Source organism: Leucoraja erinacea, chromosome 15 (assembly GCF_028641065.1).
Source record: "Leucoraja erinacea ecotype New England chromosome 15, Leri_hhj_1, whole genome shotgun sequence".
Lineage (NCBI taxonomy): Eukaryota > Metazoa > Chordata > Chondrichthyes > Rajiformes > Rajidae > Leucoraja > Leucoraja erinaceus.
Genome location: NC_073391.1, coordinates 33511871 through 33530254, shown reverse-complemented (window position 1 = coordinate 33530254; position 18384 = coordinate 33511871). Strand labels below are relative to the sequence as shown.

The following is an 18384-nucleotide window of genomic DNA, read 5'->3' as shown; positions in this document are numbered from 1 at the left end:
ATATTGAATGGCGGTGCAGGCTCAAAGGGCTGAATGTCCTACTCCTGCACCTAATTTCTATGTTTCTATGTTTCTATGTGAAGCATTGGTCATTGCTTGCTTAACATGTACACGTTAACATGACGAACGTCTACCATCGCCAACTCATAGCTCACACTTTTCAAGTTGCTTTATTCAGACTTAAGACCTGCAGACTGTACTAAATCACTTCCAATTTTTATATAAAGGTCTTTCAGATCATGATGACTGTCCCCCAAAGGCCCTTTAATCACACAAACTGTTTCTCATTACTCAACCCTGTTCTGAAATAGATGGCATGAACTTTAACTGATTTGAAGTGTGAATTTTAAGTATGAAATGTAACTCCAATTCCAAGTGATATTTTCCCTTGCCCACCCTCTCATCCCTGTGCCCTCCCTACCCCAGACACACCCGCCATCTCCTCCCTGCCCCTTCCCCCTCCTCCGTCTACCCGTCCCTCATTCCCCAGTCCCCCATTTCTCTTTTATCCTCCCCCCCACCTCCCTTGTTCTATGTTACATCCTTCCATCCGTAACTGAGGCAGAACCTCCCAGAGATCCTTTTCTGACTAGTCATGGGATTTATCCTAGGATTTTAAAGGAAGAGTCTTGGTCAGAGAGTTGATGGATTGGTTAGGATTTAATTTCCAAGATTCGGGGCTGGCATCATTAGATCGGAAGCTTGTGTATCCAGCTGTTCTATTCAAGGGAAGAGGGAGAAGGCAGGAAACTACAACCAGTAGTTTGAGCGGCACGGTGGCGCAGTGGTAGGGCAACTGCCTCACAGCGCCAGAGATCCAGATTCCATCCTGACTACGGGCGCTGTCTGTACGGAGTTTGTACGTTCTCCCTGCAACCGAGTGGCCTTTCTCCTAGATCTTCGGTTTCCTCCCACACTCCAAAAACAAACAGGTTGTTAAGTTAATTGCCGCTTGGTATAGATGTACAATTGTCCCTAGTGTGTGTAGGGATAGTGTTAATGTGTGGGGATCACTGCTCGGTACAGACTCGATGGGCTGAAAGACCTGTTTCGCGCAGTTTAGAATCAGAGAGCCATCGAGTGGTACAGTGTGGAATCAGGCCCTTTGGCCCAACTTGCCCACACCAGCAAACATGCCCCATCTACAATAGTCCTACCTGCTTGCGTTACGGTTTGGCCCATATCCCTCCAAGCCTGTCCTAGCCGTGACTGTTTCTTAAACGTTGGGATAGTCCCAGCCTCAACCACCCTCTCTGGCAGCTTGTTCCATACACCCACCACCCTTTGTGTGAAAAAGTTACCCCTTAGATTCCTATTAAATCTTGTCCCCTTCACCTTGAACCTATGCCCTCTGGTCCTCGATTCCCCTGCTCTAAACTAAACTAAAAGATGGTTTAACATCTTACACGGGGAGATGTTGGTTGGTGGCTGTTGTTAAATATATGACCACAGCTCCCGATTTGCCTCTCGTTCACCCAAACCGCTGCCACATTCCTTCCCCTTCGCTGCATGCCCCCCGTCCCCCCAACACCGGGGACGAACGGAACAGTGACACAGCTGGTAGAGTTGCTGCAGCACAGCGCTGGTGACTTGAGTTCAATCCTGACTATGGGTGCTGTCTGTGCAGATATTCTCCCTGTGGCCGCATATGTTTTCTCCGGGTGCTCCGGTTTCCTCCCACATCCCAAAGACTTGCAGGTTCTGTAGGTTAATTGGTCCTCTGTAAATTGCCCCTAGTGTGCAGGGAGTGGATGAGAGAGTGGGATATTGTAGAACTAGTGTGACTGGGTTGGCGTGGACTCGATGGGACGAAGGGCCTGTTTCCGTGCTACATCGCTAAACTAAAATAAACCTCTCCCCATACACTGCCTTTCCCATTCTCCATACACCCCTCCCTCCCCTCCCCACACCCCTTATATATTTACAACGCCCACCTTGTAGCCAACATACTCTCCCTCTCCCCACATCCTCCTCTCCTCCCCAGTCCCTCCCCATGCCCTTCCATCCTTCCCTGCTCTCCTACTCTCCTCCTCTCCCCCTCCCGCCTCTCCTCTTCCCCCACACACTTTCCCTCTCCTCCATCAACCATCCCCACATTCTCCACCCCAGTCGCTCCCCTCCGCCCCTCCCCAGTCCTTCCCTACCTCCCCTTCCCCCTCCCTCCTCCCCACCCCACCTCCCCACTCCTTCTTCTCCAATCCGTCCTATAATCCCACCACTCCCCATACCCTAACCTCCTGTCTCCCCACACCCTCCCCCTCGTCTCCTCCCTACCCTCCCCCCACCCCCTCCCTTCCCCACTCCATTCCCTCCCCTCTCCTCACTCCCTCCCCTCTCCCCACTCCCTCCCCTCCCCTCTCCCCACACCGTCCTCTCCTCCCCATTCCCCCTCCTCTCCCCTCTCCCACTCCCTCCTCTCCTCCCCCCATACACCAAACACCAGTGACTGAGGAGCGATCTCCTTTAAGTAGTTGCTTTTGTCCCTGAGTTCATGCGTACAAACAGCTCATGTGTGTCTGATGTGGGACGGCCATAAATTTAAAGATTTTAATTAAACACCGGAATATTAATCCAAATGAGAGTAGATTGGAAACCGTTGATTAAAAGCGTACCGTACAAATCTAATTAATCTGCATATTTTTCCTTGGCTGGATGAATAGAGTGGCTTAGAGTCATAGAGTGACACAGTGTGGACACAGGCCCTTCAGCCCAACATGCCCACACTGACCAACGTGTCCCATCTACACTTGTCCCACCTGTCTGTGTTTGGCCCATATCCCTCTAAACCTATCCTATCCATGTGCCTGTCTAAATGTTTCTTAAAAATTGCGATAGTACCTGCCTCAACTACCTCCTCCGGCAGCTCGTTCCACACACACCCATCACCCTTTGTGTAAAACAAGTTATTTCTCAGGTTCTTGTTAAATCTTTCCCCCCCTCACCTTAAACCTGTGCCCTCTGGTTCTTGATTCCCCTATCCTGGGCATAAGACTCTGCATTTACCAGTTCTATGCCTTTCATGATTTTGTACACCTCTCTAAGATGTTTTATTCATGTGAGGGGAATATTTACTGGAGTAGAACAGTACAGCACAGGAACAGGCCCTTCAGCCACAATTTCTGTGCCGAACTTCAAAGGATTAAAGGTCTTTTATTGTCACGTGTACGAATTAAGGTACAGTGATATTCGTATTATCATAAAGCCATACTAAAAAAAAAGGAACAAGACATACAACTACATAAAATTTAACATAAACATCCACCACAGCGGATTCCCCATATTCCTCACTGTGATGGAAGGCAATAAAGTCCAATCTTACTCCCTCATTTGTTGCCGAGATCAATTCTTATCTACCTGCACATAATCCATATCCCTCCATTCCCTGCATATCCATGTGCCTGTCTAAAAGTCTCTTAAACGCCACTATCACAGCTGCCTCCACCACCGCCGCTTGCAACAAGTTCCAGATATTCACCACCCTCTGTGTAAAAAAACTTGAAACAGAACCTGGTAGAGTTGCTGCATAACAGCACCGGAGACCCAGGTTCGATCCCGACTACGGGTGCTGTCTGTACGTTCTACTTGTGACTGCGTGGGTTTTCTCCGGAGGCTCAGCTTTCCTTCCACACTCCAAAAACGTAGAGGTTTGTAGGTCGGTAAAAATTGCAGATTGTCCCTAATGTGCAGGTTAATATAATGCTGGTGGGGGGTCGCTGGTCGGCACGGTCTTGGTGGACTACGCGGAGGGTGTGTTTCCGTGCTGTATCTCTAAACAAAACTAATTCCCAAGAATAAGTAACCATGTGTCTTGAGGGGGCACCATGAACCATGAGGGGGCACCTTGGTTGGCATGGGCAAGTTGGGCTGAAGGGCCTGTTTCCGTGCTGTATGCTTCCATGATTCACAAACTAGAGTTGGATAACTAGTTCCCAAGAGTACGTAACCGTGAGCATAGATGGGGCATCTTGGTCGGCATGGACAACCCTATGTCCTTTTCACCAATGCCTACTGCCTGTGAATGAATTGGTGCCATCTTTGTGCGCAGTCAACATGGTGGACCAGTTGTTTATTGATCTCTGGGCCTGGTCTTTCTGCAGAACATCGCCACGCCGGCCTTTGCATTGCCCTCGCCCGTGCGGACGGTGATAGCCGCCGACTTTGACAACGACCAGGAACTCGAGGTGTGTTCTTCAACAACATCGCCTACCGAGGCTCCTCATCCAATCGCATCTTCAGGTAGGTCCCCAACCCCGTCCCTGCCCACGGACCTCCCCGGCCATCTGGTCCCGAACCCCTCTTGACACTGCCCATCCCTGTACCCTGTACCCCCTCTTGACACTGCCCATCCCTGTACCTGTCCTTGAAGCGCTGGGTGTGGCCAATCAGTTTCCACTACTCTCCCTGGTAGTGGCATTCGATGGGGGGGGCTGCTGAGAGCAGGGGGGTGGGGGGGGGGGGGGGGGGGGGGGGGAAACGCCGAGAATGAGGGGGACTGCCAAGAGAATGGGGGGGGGGGGCGCTAAGAGCAAAGGAAGGGGTGGAATGCCGAGAGCGAGGAGGGGGCTGCCTAGAGCGAGGGGGGGGGGGCCACCAAGAGCAACCTGGCCGGGGGGGGGGGGGGGGGGGGGGGGGGGCCACTGGGGACGTAGGGTTCTCGGTACGGGGGGCTGCCGAGACTGATGGGGGGTTCTGACAGGGGGCCGGGGACAGAGAATGAAGGGGGGCGTGGTGGTGGGGTGGTGGCCACTGAGAACAAAGGGGGGGACCTGGCAGGGGGGCTTGGCTGCCACTGCGGCCTACAGCGACAGGCATGGTTCAACACTGAGAGGAAATATGGAGACTGCTCGATGATCTTTTTGCAACTTTATCGGCACCAGGAACGTGGCGACTCTTGTGTGCCGCCTTGGTGAGGCCTGCTGTATGATTATACCGGGCTGTTTGCAAAACAAAGCATTTCACTGTAACTAGGTGCATGTGACAATAAAGTCTCATTGTATCATTGAGTAAATGCAGACTTTAGACTTTAGAGATACAGCGTGGAAACAGGGCTTTCGGCCCCACCGAGTCCGTGCCGACCAGCGAGCACTTTGTACACTAGCACCATCCTACACACTAGGGACAATTTACACTTTTACCAAAGCCAATTGACCTACAAACCTCCTTGTCTTTGGAGTGTGGGAGGAAACAAGAGCACCCGGAGGAAACCCATGGTAATGATGTATAGGCTTTCCGCTGAATGGATGGCACGCAACAAAAAGTTTTTCACTGTACCCGGGGCACGTGGATATAAACTAAACTATGAACTAAGTTACAGAGGCCAAGCCTGCATGTCTGAGGTTTTCAGAGATAGGGGGCAAATGGGACTAGCTTAGATGGGGCACCTTGGTTGGCATGGGGCACCGGAAGTGGTGGCGCTGCCCTGGCAGCAGCAGCTCGCCTGCAGTCCGTTGGTTTTTACTTTTTGTATTGTTTTTTTTCGTTTTTGTCTAGTTATGTTTTTGGTTTTTAGGCTGTGTTTATGTGGGGAGGGGGGTGGGGGGTGAAACGGGGGCTGCTGTCACTCCCTTTGGGGGGAATACGACCTTTTTGTCGTATCCCCCTTCTTTGCCTCAGTCTACGCTGAGGCCTAGCGGAGCCGGCGACCTCGGGACTCTGGAGGCAGCTGACAGGACTCGTCCTGGGCTCGCTCCCGGCCCAGCCCGGGATGGAACGGTGCTCCCGTGAGAGCGGCATGGTGAGGGGCTGGAATGGCTCAGCCCGAGGGAGGAACAGCACTCCCGTCGGAGTGGCCCAGCCCGAGGGAGGAACGGCACTCCCGCTGGAGTGGCCCAGCCCGAGGGAGGAACGGCACTCCCGTCGGAGTGGCCCAGCCCGAGGGAGGAACGGCACTCCCGTCGGAGTGGCCCAGCCCGAGGGAGGAACGGCACTCCCGTCGGAGTGGCCCAGCCTGAGGGTGGAACGGTACTCACGTGAGGGCGATCTGGTCCGGGGGCTGGGACGGTGCTCCGGTGGCTGGGACGACGTTCTGGCGGCGGTGTCCAGAGTCCTGGGTTCAGCCGCGGGCCGGCGGCTGCGTGTGCTGGACTGGAGGTGCGGCGGCTTCGACCACCCCGGGCCGCAGTGTTTGAACCGGCCCGTTCTCGGGGTTCGGTGAGCTGCGGGACTGTTTATACCATCGCCCGGTGGGGAATCGCCTCAGCGCAGAGGGAGCAGAGGGAGAGACTGCAACCCTAAGATTTTTGCCTCCACCACAGTGAGGAGGTGTTTGGAGGACTCACTGTGGTGGATGTTAATTTGTGTTTATTGTTGTTATTATTGTATCATTGTATGTATGACTGCAGGCACAAAATTTCGTTCAGACCGTAAGGTCTGAATGACAATAAAGGAAATTCAATTGGGCCGAAGGGCTTGTTTCCCTGCCGTGTGAATCTATCAGTAGGTTTTCCTGAGCTCTGGCTGGTGCACTGGCTCACTCTGCTGGTAGACGTGGGTACTGCAGGCTGGCTGGCAATAACACAGGTATCTCTGGGCTATTCATTGGAGCACTGTCCTACGATGCTGACCACCACTGTTGTGCTGGCCAAGTGGCTAAAGGTCAGAGCGGCAGGGATGGGCGGCTTGGATCAGGGATGGGATGTGACAGAGGTCAGGGCTCGAGGAGGGCAAATGTCTGGGAGGGTTTTCTTTTAGAGATAGAGGTATGAAGAAGGGTCACCCATCCTTTTTCTCCAGAGACATTGCCTGTCCCGCTGAGTTACTCCAGCAGTTTGCGTGTAATGAAAAGAGCCCTTCAATCATGAATCAACCTGCAAAATCTTTGAGATTTTTCTTAGTTTAGAGACACAGCATGGAAACAGGCCCTTCGGCCCACGGAGTCCATGCTGACCATCGATCACCCGTTCACACTAGTTCTATGTTATCTCACTTTCTCATCCATACCCTACACACTAGGGGGCAATTTACAGAGTTGCCAATTAACCTACAAACCCGCACGTCTTTTGGGATGCGGGAGGGAACCCACGCAGTCACAGGGAGAACATGCAAACTCCACACAGACAGCACCCGAGGTTGGGATGGAACCTGGATCTCTGGCCCTGTCAGATTCAGATTCAATCTTTATTGTCATTGTGCAGTGTACAAGTACAGAGACAACAAAATGCATTTAGCATCTCACCCAGAAGAGCAAACATAGAATAATGGAACAGTAATATATATATATATATATATATATATATACATACAGTGGCAGCAGTGCAATTTTTCTAGGGGAAGGAGTGTCCGGGGGGAATTGACTGGCAATCACCGAGGTGCAGAGTTAAGTTGTGTAACAGCCGCAGGGAAGAAGCTGTTCCTGAACCTGCTGGACCGGCGACGGAGAGACCTGTAGCGACTCCCGGATGGGAGGAGGGTAAACAGTCTGTGTGAGGTAGTGGCTCTACCAGCTGCGATGAACCCTCCCTGTGTTGAAGAGAAATCTGGCGTTCCTGGTTGTGTACTGGTCTGGTCTGGTGGAAAAACAGCTGCACCAGTGGTTCAAAGTGGTCCTCAGGAGGAATGAGTCTTGTCCTGAGCGCAGAGAAGATTCACAAGGATGGTGCCAGGACTCGAGACCCTGAGATATAGGGAGAGGATTGGGCAGGCTAGGACATTATTCCTTGGAGGGCAGGAGACTGGGGGGTGATTTTGTAGAGGTGTATAAAATCATGAGAAGAATAGATTGTGTAAACGCACAGAGGTCAAAGGTATAAGGTGAGAGGGGAAAGTTTTAATAGGAACCTGAGGGGTAAATGTTTCACACAAAGGGTGGTGGGCGTATGGAACAAGCTGCGGGAGGAGGTAGTTGAGGCAGGTACTATTGCAACGTTTAAGACCCATTTAGACAGGTACATGGGTAGGATAAGTTTAGAGGGATGTGGACCAAGTGTGGGCAGGTGGGACTAGTGTAGATGGGACTGTTTCCACGCTGTATGACTCTATGTCTTGCTTTGGCCAGAGTGTCTCAGCGGGAAGGAGCAGATCCGTTGATCGAGGAAGTCAACGTGGGAGATGCAGCGGAGCCGAGCGGACAAGGGACGGGTGAGCTGCAGACGCCGGCCCCAGGGGTGGGGCTGTGTGTCCGCCCTTGTCAAACCCATCCCTGCTCCCCACACGGGCTTGAACACACACTCTCACTCGCTCTCCCTTCCTTGCCTGCTCACTCTCGCTCTCCCTCATTCACTCTCTCTCGTTCTCCATTCCCATTTTCCCTCACCGTCTCTAGTATCACGACACCTCTCACTCACTCCCCCACTTGCCCTCCCTCACTCGCTCTTTCTCTCACCTTCCCTAATATCCCTCCCCCCTCCCTCACTCTCTCTCGCTCTCCTTTCCTCTCTCCCTCTCTCACCCTTTCCCTCACTATCCCTCCCCCTCTCACTCCCTCCCTCACTCTCTATCGCTCTCCTTCCACCTCTCCCTTTCTCGCCCGCCCTCCCATTCTCACTCCCTCCCTCCCCCTCTCCCACTTCTCCTTTTCTCTCCCTTTTCTCACCGCTCCTGTTTGTTCCATCTCCCGCTCTTTCTTCCATCCTTCACCTCCCATTCTATTACTCTCCCCCTCGTTCTTTCTCCCTCCCTTTCCCTCCCTCCACATCTCCCTCTCCCTTCCTCTTCCTACCTATCTCTCCTTCCCTATCCTTATTCCCCTCTTTCTCCCTCCCCCTCTGCCTCAATCTCTCTTCCTCCTCCTTTCCTTCTCCTGGAACTTTCAATCAATCAATTAACGTACAAAATCCTTGAGATTTTTTTCGTTGGGATATGCAGCGTGGACCCAGCATGGACTCAGTCGACCCTCTGTGTCCACGCTGTCCATCGATCACCCGTTCACACTCCTTCTGTCATCCACTCCCTACACACTAGGGTGCAATTTACAGAGGGCCAATAAACCTACAGACCCGCATATCTTTGAAGTGTGGGAAGAAACACACGCAGACCCAGGGATGTCATAAGTTATAGGAGCTGAATTAGGCCATTCGGCCCATCAAGTCCACTCCACCATTCAAACATGGCTGATCTATCTCTATCTCAACCCAATTCTCCTGCCTTCTCCATATAACCACTGACACCCGCACTAATCAAGAACCTGTCAATCTCTGCCTTAAAAATATCTAATGACTTGGCCTCTATAGCTGCCCGTGGCAATGAATTCCACAGATTCACCACCCTCAGACTAAAGAACCTCCTCATCTCCATTCTAAAGGTACGTCCTTTTGTGCCGACGAAAGGTCCTGTGCTGCCATCTGGTCCGAGACTCTCCAACTAATGGAAACCTTCTCCACATCCACTCACATCCACAGATCAAATGCAACACACACACACACACACACACACACACACACACACACACACACACACACACACACACACACACACACACACACACACACACACACACACACACACACACACACACACAAAGACAGCACCCAAGGTCGGGATTGAACACGGGTCCCTGGCGCTGTGAGTTAGCGGCTCCCCCAGGTGAGTCCTCACCGGTCCTTGCGTTCCTCCCTCCGGCAGGTGCGGTGGCGACAGACTTCGACGGAGACGGGAAGCTGGATCTGATCATCGCTCACGGAGAGTCCAGGGCACAGCCTCTCTCCGTCTACAGAGTAACGCAGGTCAGTGTCGCTACTCCCTGTTCCTGACGCTCAGGCAGCTGCACAACCTCCACAAGATCAGGGCGAGGACAGGCCCAGAAGTAGGGTCCAGACCCAAAACAAATTGGAGGAACAGCATCTCATATTCCGCTTGGGCAGCTTACAGCCCAGTGGCATGAATATTGATTTCTCTCACTTCAGGTGGCCCCAGTATTCCCTCTCGTTATCCCTCTCCCACCCAAGTAGCACTCGCTTCTCGTTTAACAATGGCCTGTTTCCTTTTTCATCGTTACTTTTTTGCATATCTTTTATTCATTGTTCTTTATCTCTCCACATCATCGTCTATATCTTTTGTTTCCCTTATCCCTAACCGGTCTGAAGAAGTGCCTCGATCTGAAATGTCACCCATTCTTTTTCTACAGAGATCCTGCCTGTCCCGCTGAGTTACTCCAGCCTTTTGTGTCTATCCCCAGAGATGATGATGATGATACTCTATCATCACATAGGGGTCATATAGGCTCATACAGCGTAGAAACAGGCCCTTCTACCCAACGTGCCCACACTGACCAACATGTCCCATCTACACCAGTCCCACCAGCCTGCATTTGGCCCAAATCTCGCTAAACCGTCCTATCCATGTACCTGTGTAAATGTTTCTTAAACATTGTGATAGTACCTGCCTTAACTTCCTCCTCCAGCAGCTTGTTTCATATACCTACCACCCTTTGTTTTTAAAAAAAAGGTTCTCCTTATGTTTCTATTAAATCATTCTCCCCTCACCTTAAAAACCTCTCGTTCTCGATTCCCCTACTCTGGGCAAGAGACCCTGTGCCTCTACCTGACCTATTCCCCTCATGATTTTGTCCACCTCTATAAGATCACCCCCCATCCTCCTGCGCTCCACGGAATAGAATCCTAGCCTGCTCAACCTCCCCCTATAGCTCAGGCCTTCGAGGTCTGGCAACATCCTCGTAAATCTTCTCTGCTCCCTTTCCAGCTTGATATCTTTCCAATAACAAGTTGGTCAGAACTGAACTCAATACTCTAAATATGGCCTCACCAGCGTCTTATTTAACTGAAACATAACCTCTATATATATAACTGAAACATGACCCCATCCTCCATACTGAAGCCTTGTCTGATGTACATGTACCTGTCCACCCAGTTACACAATTCTATGTCTATCTTCAGTGTAAACCAGCATCTGCAGTTCCTTCCTACACATTTTGCCTGCTCCACTGCGAAATCCCCTCAAGGTATTCGTCCTCCCATTTTAAATGGCCCGATGCACCCACGCCCATTAGTGGCGCTGTTGGATGGCCGCGATTGTACTGTTTGAGATGCCCCTAAAAGATTGAGGACTTTTTAGAGGTTCTCCAGAGATGCTGACCCCCGACCCGCTGATTTACTCTCCAGCACTTTGTGTCTTGATGCATCCATTTATTGCAGTCTTTGAATCCAGAGATGGTTCCCAAACCGCTGAGTGATGCACTCTGTGTCTTTATGCTGCTCTCCATATTGCAGTCTTGTAGAGAGGTTCCCAAACCATGCTGTGATGCATCTTGATTAACCGCTCTCCATAGGGGCATCTGTAGAGAGGTTGTTGGGGCCCCATCATCCATGTTCTCCAGTGATAGTGTCCATGAGTTACTCCAGCACTTTGTGTCCATCTACAGTGATACTGGCCGATCCACTCAGTTACTCCAGCACCCTGTGACGTTTCATTCCACCCAGGTTAAATCTCTGCATCTTGTGGTTTTTGGTTCCAGGGCTCGGGGAACAGCTGGCTGCGGGTGATCCCACGCACCAGCTTTGGGGCGTTTGCCCGAGGGGCAAAGGTGGTGATGTACACCAGGGCGAGTGGATCTCACCTACGCATCATCGACGGTGGCTCGGGGTACCTGTGCGAGATGGAACCCGTCGCCCACTTCGGGCTGGGTAGGTCAGGCCAGCGCGTCCCTCCCACCCACTGCCTTCCGGAACCTTCCATCCCCAGGGTGCGTCCACTTCGGTAGATGCGTCCAGCAAGGGGGAAATGCTGGGGTAACTCAGCGGGTCAGGCAGCATCTCTGGAGAAAAAGATTAGGTGTCGTTTCTGATCGAGTCTGAAGAAGGGTCTCGACCCGAAATGTCACCTCTTCCTTCTCTCCAGAGAAGCTGCCTGGCCTGCTGAGTTACTCCAGCTTTTTGTTTCTATCTTCGATGCAATCCAGCATCTGCAGTTCCTTTCCACACGATACGATGAGATATAATTTTATTTATCCCAGGAGGGAAATTGGTCCGCTAACAACAGATACGTCAAATTAAAGTGAGGTGCTCCTCAGGTTGACCAATGTGTCAAGGAGGGGGTGAGCTGTATTGTCCAGGATGCTCCGCAGTTTGAGGAGCATCCTCCTCTCCAAGACCACCTCCCATGAATCCAACTTGGCCCCAGGACGGAGCCAGCCTTCCTGATGAGTTTGTAGATCCTGTTGGTGTCCGCAGCCTTCGCCCTGCTGCCCAGCACACGGTAGCAAAGAAGATGGCGTTGGCTACCACTGATTGGTAGAACATCTACAGCATCTTACTGCAGATGCTGAAGGAACGGACCTTCTCAAAAAAGTACAGGCGGTTCTGTCCCTTCTGGTACAGGACCTCAGCGTTCCTTAAAAAGAGCCTAAACCGCTTTGTGCCAAGCTTGGATTTCTTTCTGTTCACACTGTGAGAATGGATTCAAGCAGCGAGCTGGGCAGAGGGGGCAGACATACCCCCATTCATATAAACGGGACTGAGGTGGAGCGCGTCTCCAACTACAAATTCCTCGGGGTACACATCTCGGAGGATCTGTCCTGGTCCCTCAACACCTCCAAGCTGATCAAAAAGGCGCAGCAGCGCCTTTACTTCCTGAGGAGGCTCAAGAAAGCTCACCTGTCCCCCCAGATCCTGACCAACTTTTACTGCTGTACCATCGAAAGCATCCTGACCACCTGCTTCACGGTATGGTACAGCAGTTGCACCGTAGCGGACAGGAATGCACTACAACGGGTGGTGAAAACCGCGCAGTACATCATCGGTGCCCCGCTCCCTGCCATGGATGCCCTCCACCGAAAACGGTGTCTGAGACGGGCCAGGAAGATCATTAAAGACCCCTCCCACCCCAACCATGGACTGTTTGCCCTCCTCCCATCAGGGAGGTAGTACAGGAGCCTCAGGTCTCGTACCAGTAGGATGAGGAACAGCTTCTACAATAATACCATCACATTGCTGAACTCGGAGTCCCGCCGATAGACTTCTCCAGTCTCTCCGTCCACATTGTTCGATTATTGTTTGATTATTCTGTATTTTTATTTTTATTTCTATATTGCACTATACTAGGGACTGACGCTAAACTGCATTTCGTTGTACCCATACTCGTATTTGTGCAATGACATTAAAGTTGAATTGAATTGAATTGAATTGAATTGAATACGTAATTATGGAGTCGCTTTCTACAAGTAAATCTTGTTTTATTCTGGACAGGTAAATTAAATAGCAGTTGAACAGCGAAGGGCTGGGCTTCTATAAATCCAATTCTCCCCCCGTAAAAATATGAGGACCTCATAAAAAATGCTTTAAGGATTAAATTATGCTGATGCCGTATTAAATTACTGTGTCGGACAGTTAGAGCAGCATATTTTATTGAAGTAAAATAAATATATGAAGTGCCTTTACATGGAATGGACATTAATTATCTCAATTGATTTAGGCACAAAGTGCTGTAGGAACTCGGTGGGACAGGCAGCATCCCCGGAGAGAAGGGAATGGGTGACGTCTCGGGTTGTGACACTTCTTCAGACTGAAGACGGATCTCGATCCAAAACGTCACCCATTACATCTCTCCAGAGATGCTGCCGGTCCCGTTGAGTTACTCCAGCATTTTGTGTTTATCACCAGTTTAAACCAGCATCTGCAGTTCCTTCCTACTCAATTGATGTAGGTTTTAATTTGTCACCTCCCAAGAGCCTCGCATCTTATCCACGGCACTCTCCCAGCTTTCTCAGCCACTGTTCACGTCTCGGAGCCAGCTCCCAAAGGTCCCGAGAAATCGAGACAAAAAAACCCAGCAGATGTCGCAAATCCGAAACGGAAAAGCAGAAGGTGCTGGGAACACCCAGCGGGTCCGGCAGCATCTGCGGAAGCAGAAACCCATCCAGCTGATTTCAAGTCGCAGAAAGGGTCAGGAATGGAAAGATAGTCCGAGGGTCTCCAATGAGATAGATGGGAAGTCAGGACTCTAGTTGGGGATAGGATGGTTCAGATGCCTGATAACAGCTGGGAAGAAATTGGCCGTAAATCTGGAGGTGTGCGTTTTCACACTTCTGTACCTCCTGCCTGTTGGGCGAGGGGAAAAGAGGGAGTGACCGGGGTGAGACTGGTCCTTGATTGTGTTGGTGGCCTTGCCGAGGCAGTGTGAAGTGTAGATGGAATCAATGGACAGGAGGTGTGCATCTTCACACTTCTGTGGGTTAACACACCCGAGTGGAGAGTTGCCTGTGCCGGGGAGAGGGTGTTTGCTGGTCATAGAGTCAAACAGTGATACAGTGTGGAAGCAGGAAACTTGCCCAGGCCGGCCAACGTGTCCCAGCTACACTAGTCCCACCTGCCGTCTCTCGTCCGTTCCTCTCTTTATCTAACGTTGCTGATCAGACAATCTCTGCTTCTTGCTGACAGGGAAGGACGTGGCAACTCACCTGGAGGTGACCTGGCCAGGGGGCAGCTTCTCCTCCAGACCCGTCACCCTCACCGAGCTCAACTCCACCATCGAAGTGCCCTTCCCACAAGAGGGAGTGCAAGCTGGCAGCCAGGACATCGAGGTACGCAAACTATCGGGGGCCCTCGCCACTCCCTACCCCTCACTCCCCTACTCTGTGACCCTCTGCACCCTGGTGATCGGCAACAGCAGTGATACTCTGTCCCGCTCTGCTGCCAACCTTCACTGGGTGAACCTTGACACCTCTTGCCACATCCAGGAGTCTCTGTGTACCCCATGGTCTCTCAACCCCTCTCTCTATCTCTCTATCTCTCGCTCTCTCCCTCTCTCTCTCTCCAAACTTCTGCCTCAACCTCTCTCTGTCTATCTCGCAATCTCTCTCCCTCTCAATCTCCTCCTCTCTCTCGCTCTCAACCTCTCTCTCTCCTTCACAAACCCTCTCACTTTCACCCTCTCCCCACTCTCAAACTCTCTTCCAACCTCTACCTTCACCTATCTCTCTCCCTCCCCTCTCTCCTTACCTCCTTCCCTCTCTCTCTCTCAACCTCTCTCCTCCTCCCCCACTCAACCTCTCCGCCCCCCCTCTCTTTTCCTCCCCCTCTCTCTCTCTCAACCTCTCTACCTCCGAGTGAAAAGGTTGCCCCCGAGGTCCCTCTTAAAACCTTCCTCCCTGACTTTAAGCCTGTGCCCTCTAGTTTTAGCGTGCTCGATCTACTGTAGGGGTTCCTGATCCCGGCAAGACCCCAGCTAATGCAGAGCGTTCCTCTGTCGTCTTTGCCCCTCTTGTCCCCTCGCCCGGCCATCTTTGTGTCCCGGTGTTCCTCCTGCAGCCGACCATGATAGCGCTGGAGGCATTACCTCTGTCCACCCTCTCACCGGCCCCTTGCTCCTCGCGTCCGACCTCTCCAGTGGCTCCCTCCCTGTACCGCAGTCAGCCGAGCCAACATGTCCCCTCTATCCTAGTCCCACCTGCCTAGGTTTGGCCCATATCCCCCCATACCTGTCCTATCCATGTACCTGTCTAACTGTTTCTTAAACGTTGGGATGGTCCCTGCCTCAACCACCTCGTCTGGCAGCTTGTTCCATACACCCGCCACCCTTTGTGTGAAAATGTTACTCCTCAGATTCCTATTTAATCTTTTCCCCTTCAACTTAAATCTATGTCCTCTGGTCCTTGATTCACCTACTCTGGGCAAGAGACTCCCGATCTATTCCTCACATTATTTTATACACCTCTCTAAGATCACCCCTCATCCTCCTGCGCTCTAGGGAATAGAGTCCCAGCCTACTCAACCTCGCCCTATAGTTCACACCCTCCAGCCCTGGCAACATCCTCGTAAATCTTCTCTGTAGCCTTTCCAGCTTGACAATATCTTTCCTATAACACGGTGCCCAGAACGGAACACAATACTCTAAATGCAGCCTCACCGACTTCGCCAAAGACAAATGTCTTGTCTTTTTCAGTGCGGGCGAGGATTCACAGTTGACGGAAGCCGACGATGTACAGGTGAGTCAGGACCTCATCGACACTCACACCCTCCAGACCCTGTCTACAGGGAGCGAGTTGTCTTAAGAATTCATTGTAAGGGGCTCTTTGGGGAAGAGTGAGCATAACATGATGGAATTTCACCTGTTCAGTCATAGAGTGGGAAACATAGCGTTGAAACTAGGCAATGTCTTGACCTTCGTTTAGTTTGTCGAGAAAGGAACTGCAGATACTGGTTTATACTGAAGATAGACACAAAGTGCTGGCACAACTCAGCGACTCAGGCAGCATCTCTGGGGAAAAAGGATGAGTGAAGTTTCGGGTCGGGAGCCTTCTTCACCTTTACTTTTCTTTAGTTTAGTTTAGTGTCACGTGGACCAAGATACAGTGAAAAGCTTTTTTGTTGCGTGCTAACTAGTCAGTGGAAAGACAATATTCATGTAAAAGACTATACATGACACAATCAAGCCATTCATAACTTCATAAGTAAGAGGAGCAGAGTTGGGCCATTCGGCCCATCAAGTCTACTCCACCATTCAATCATGGCTGATCGATCTTTCCCTCTCAACCCCATTCTCTGCCATAAATATATCCATTGACTAGGCCTCCACAACCTTCCTGTGTCAAGTCAAGTTTATTCGTCACATACACATACGAGATGTGCAGTGAAATGAAAAGTGGCAATGCTTACGGACTTTGTGCAAAAAACAAACTACAAACAGAATGGAACAGAATCACATATTCTTTTACATATTACATATTGTGGGAGGAAGGAAAAAGGAAAAAAAAAAGAATGAATTCCACAGATTCACCACCATCCGACTGAAGAAATTCCTCCATATCTCTTTCCTAAAGAAACATCCTTTTATTCTAATGATATGACCTCTGGTCCTAGACTCTCCCACTAGTGGAAACATCCTCTCCACATCCACTCTATCCAGGCCTTTCACTATTCGGTTAGTTTCAATGAGGTTCCCCTACCCCTCATCCTAAAGTCCAGCGAGTACAGGCCCAGTGCCGACAAACGCTCATCATATGTCAGCCCAATAATTTGTGGGATCATTCTTGTCAACCTCCTCTGGACTTTCTCCAACGCCAGCACATCCTTCCTCAGATATGGGACAAAAATTGCTCACAATAATTGGGAATCAGGTTTAGTGCAAGATAAAGCCCAGTAAAGACCAACGGTAAAGATGAGCAAAGATGCGCCCAAACCAGCCGAGTCCGCGCGCTGGTCCCATTTTTTTAGAGATACAGCGCGGAACAGGCTCTTCAGCCCACCGAGTCCACACCGACCAGCGATCCCTGCACACCAACACTATCCTACACACAATGGCGACAATTTGCACTAATAGCAAGCCAATTAATCTACAAACCTGTACATCTTTGGAGTGCGGCAGGAAACCGAAAATCTAGGAGACAACCCACGCGGTCACGGGGAGAACGTACAAACCCCGTACTGACAGCAGCCGTAGTCGGGATCGAACCCGGGTCTCCAGCACTGCAAGCGCTGTAAGGCAACAGCTCTACTGCCGCGCCACCTTTCCGCCCTGCGTGCTGCTTTGTAGGATGATTGGCCCTCTGTAAATTGCCTCTCGTGTGTAGGGAGTGGATGAGAAAGTGGGATAACACAGAACTAGCGTAAACGGGTGGATCGCTGGTCCGGGCGCACTCGTTGGTCCAAAGGGCCCGTTTACACGCTGTATGTCTAAAAACTAAAACTAGAAAACCAAAGTCGGAAATTGATCTGAAAACGAGGGAGTGGTGGCGATGTGAGGGTGTGTATTCATGGGTGCCAGGGAGGGGTGTAGGTTGTGCCTAGTGTACCAGTCTCTCTCTCTCTCTCTCTCTCTCTCTGCCCCCCACACAGATGAGGACGAGTGTGCCCGTTTCCCACGGCCTTGCCCCAGCAACAGGCCCACATGCATCAACACCTTCGGGGGCTACAGGTGTCTCCCCAACAGGAGGTGCAGTCGGGGCTACGAGCCCAACGAGGATGGGACGGCCTGTGTGGGTGAGTGTCCACACCAACCTCCGCCAATGCCCATGGTCATCCTCTCCGCCCTGCTGCCAGGACCCGCGGGCCTGAGCTACAGGGAGAGGTCAGGCAGGCTAGGACTTTACTCCTTGGAGCGCAGGAGGCTGAGGGGTGATCTTTACAGAGGTGTATAAAAACATGAGGGGAATATAGTGTGAATCTACAGAGTCTTTTCACCCAGGGGAGCGGATCTTGCCAGCATTTGAGAGGCTGAGTATAATCACGAGGAGAATATATAGGGGGAACGCTATAGGGTGAACACAGGATTGGGGAATCAAGAACGGGAAGACATGGGATTAAGGTGAGATGAGAAGGATTGAATATGAACTTGAGGGGCAACCTTTTTTCACACAGAGGATGGTGGGTGTATGGAACGAGCTGCCAGAGGAGGTAGTTGGGGCAGGGAATATAGCAACATTTAAAAGATATTAAGAAAGATTTCGAAGAACATGAGCGTAGGCAAGTGGGACTAGTGTAGGTGGGAGATGATGGG

General features: G+C 51.2%; 1 protein-coding gene across 1 annotated transcript in view; it reads left to right on the top strand.

Moving 5' to 3' along the window:
- The window catches only part of crtac1b (cartilage acidic protein 1b), a 129299-nt gene that overhangs the window by 107177 nt on the left and 3738 nt on the right, over window positions 1–18384 (top strand). Inside the window, 8 exon segments of the mRNA XM_055647094.1 lie at window positions 4098–4181; window positions 4184–4236; window positions 7994–8076; window positions 9559–9659; window positions 11408–11576; window positions 14328–14470; window positions 15832–15874; window positions 17724–17867. Of these exon segments, the coding sequence (XP_055503069.1) occupies window positions 4098–4181; window positions 4184–4236; window positions 7994–8076; window positions 9559–9659; window positions 11408–11576; window positions 14328–14470; window positions 15832–15874; window positions 17724–17867 (820 nt within the window).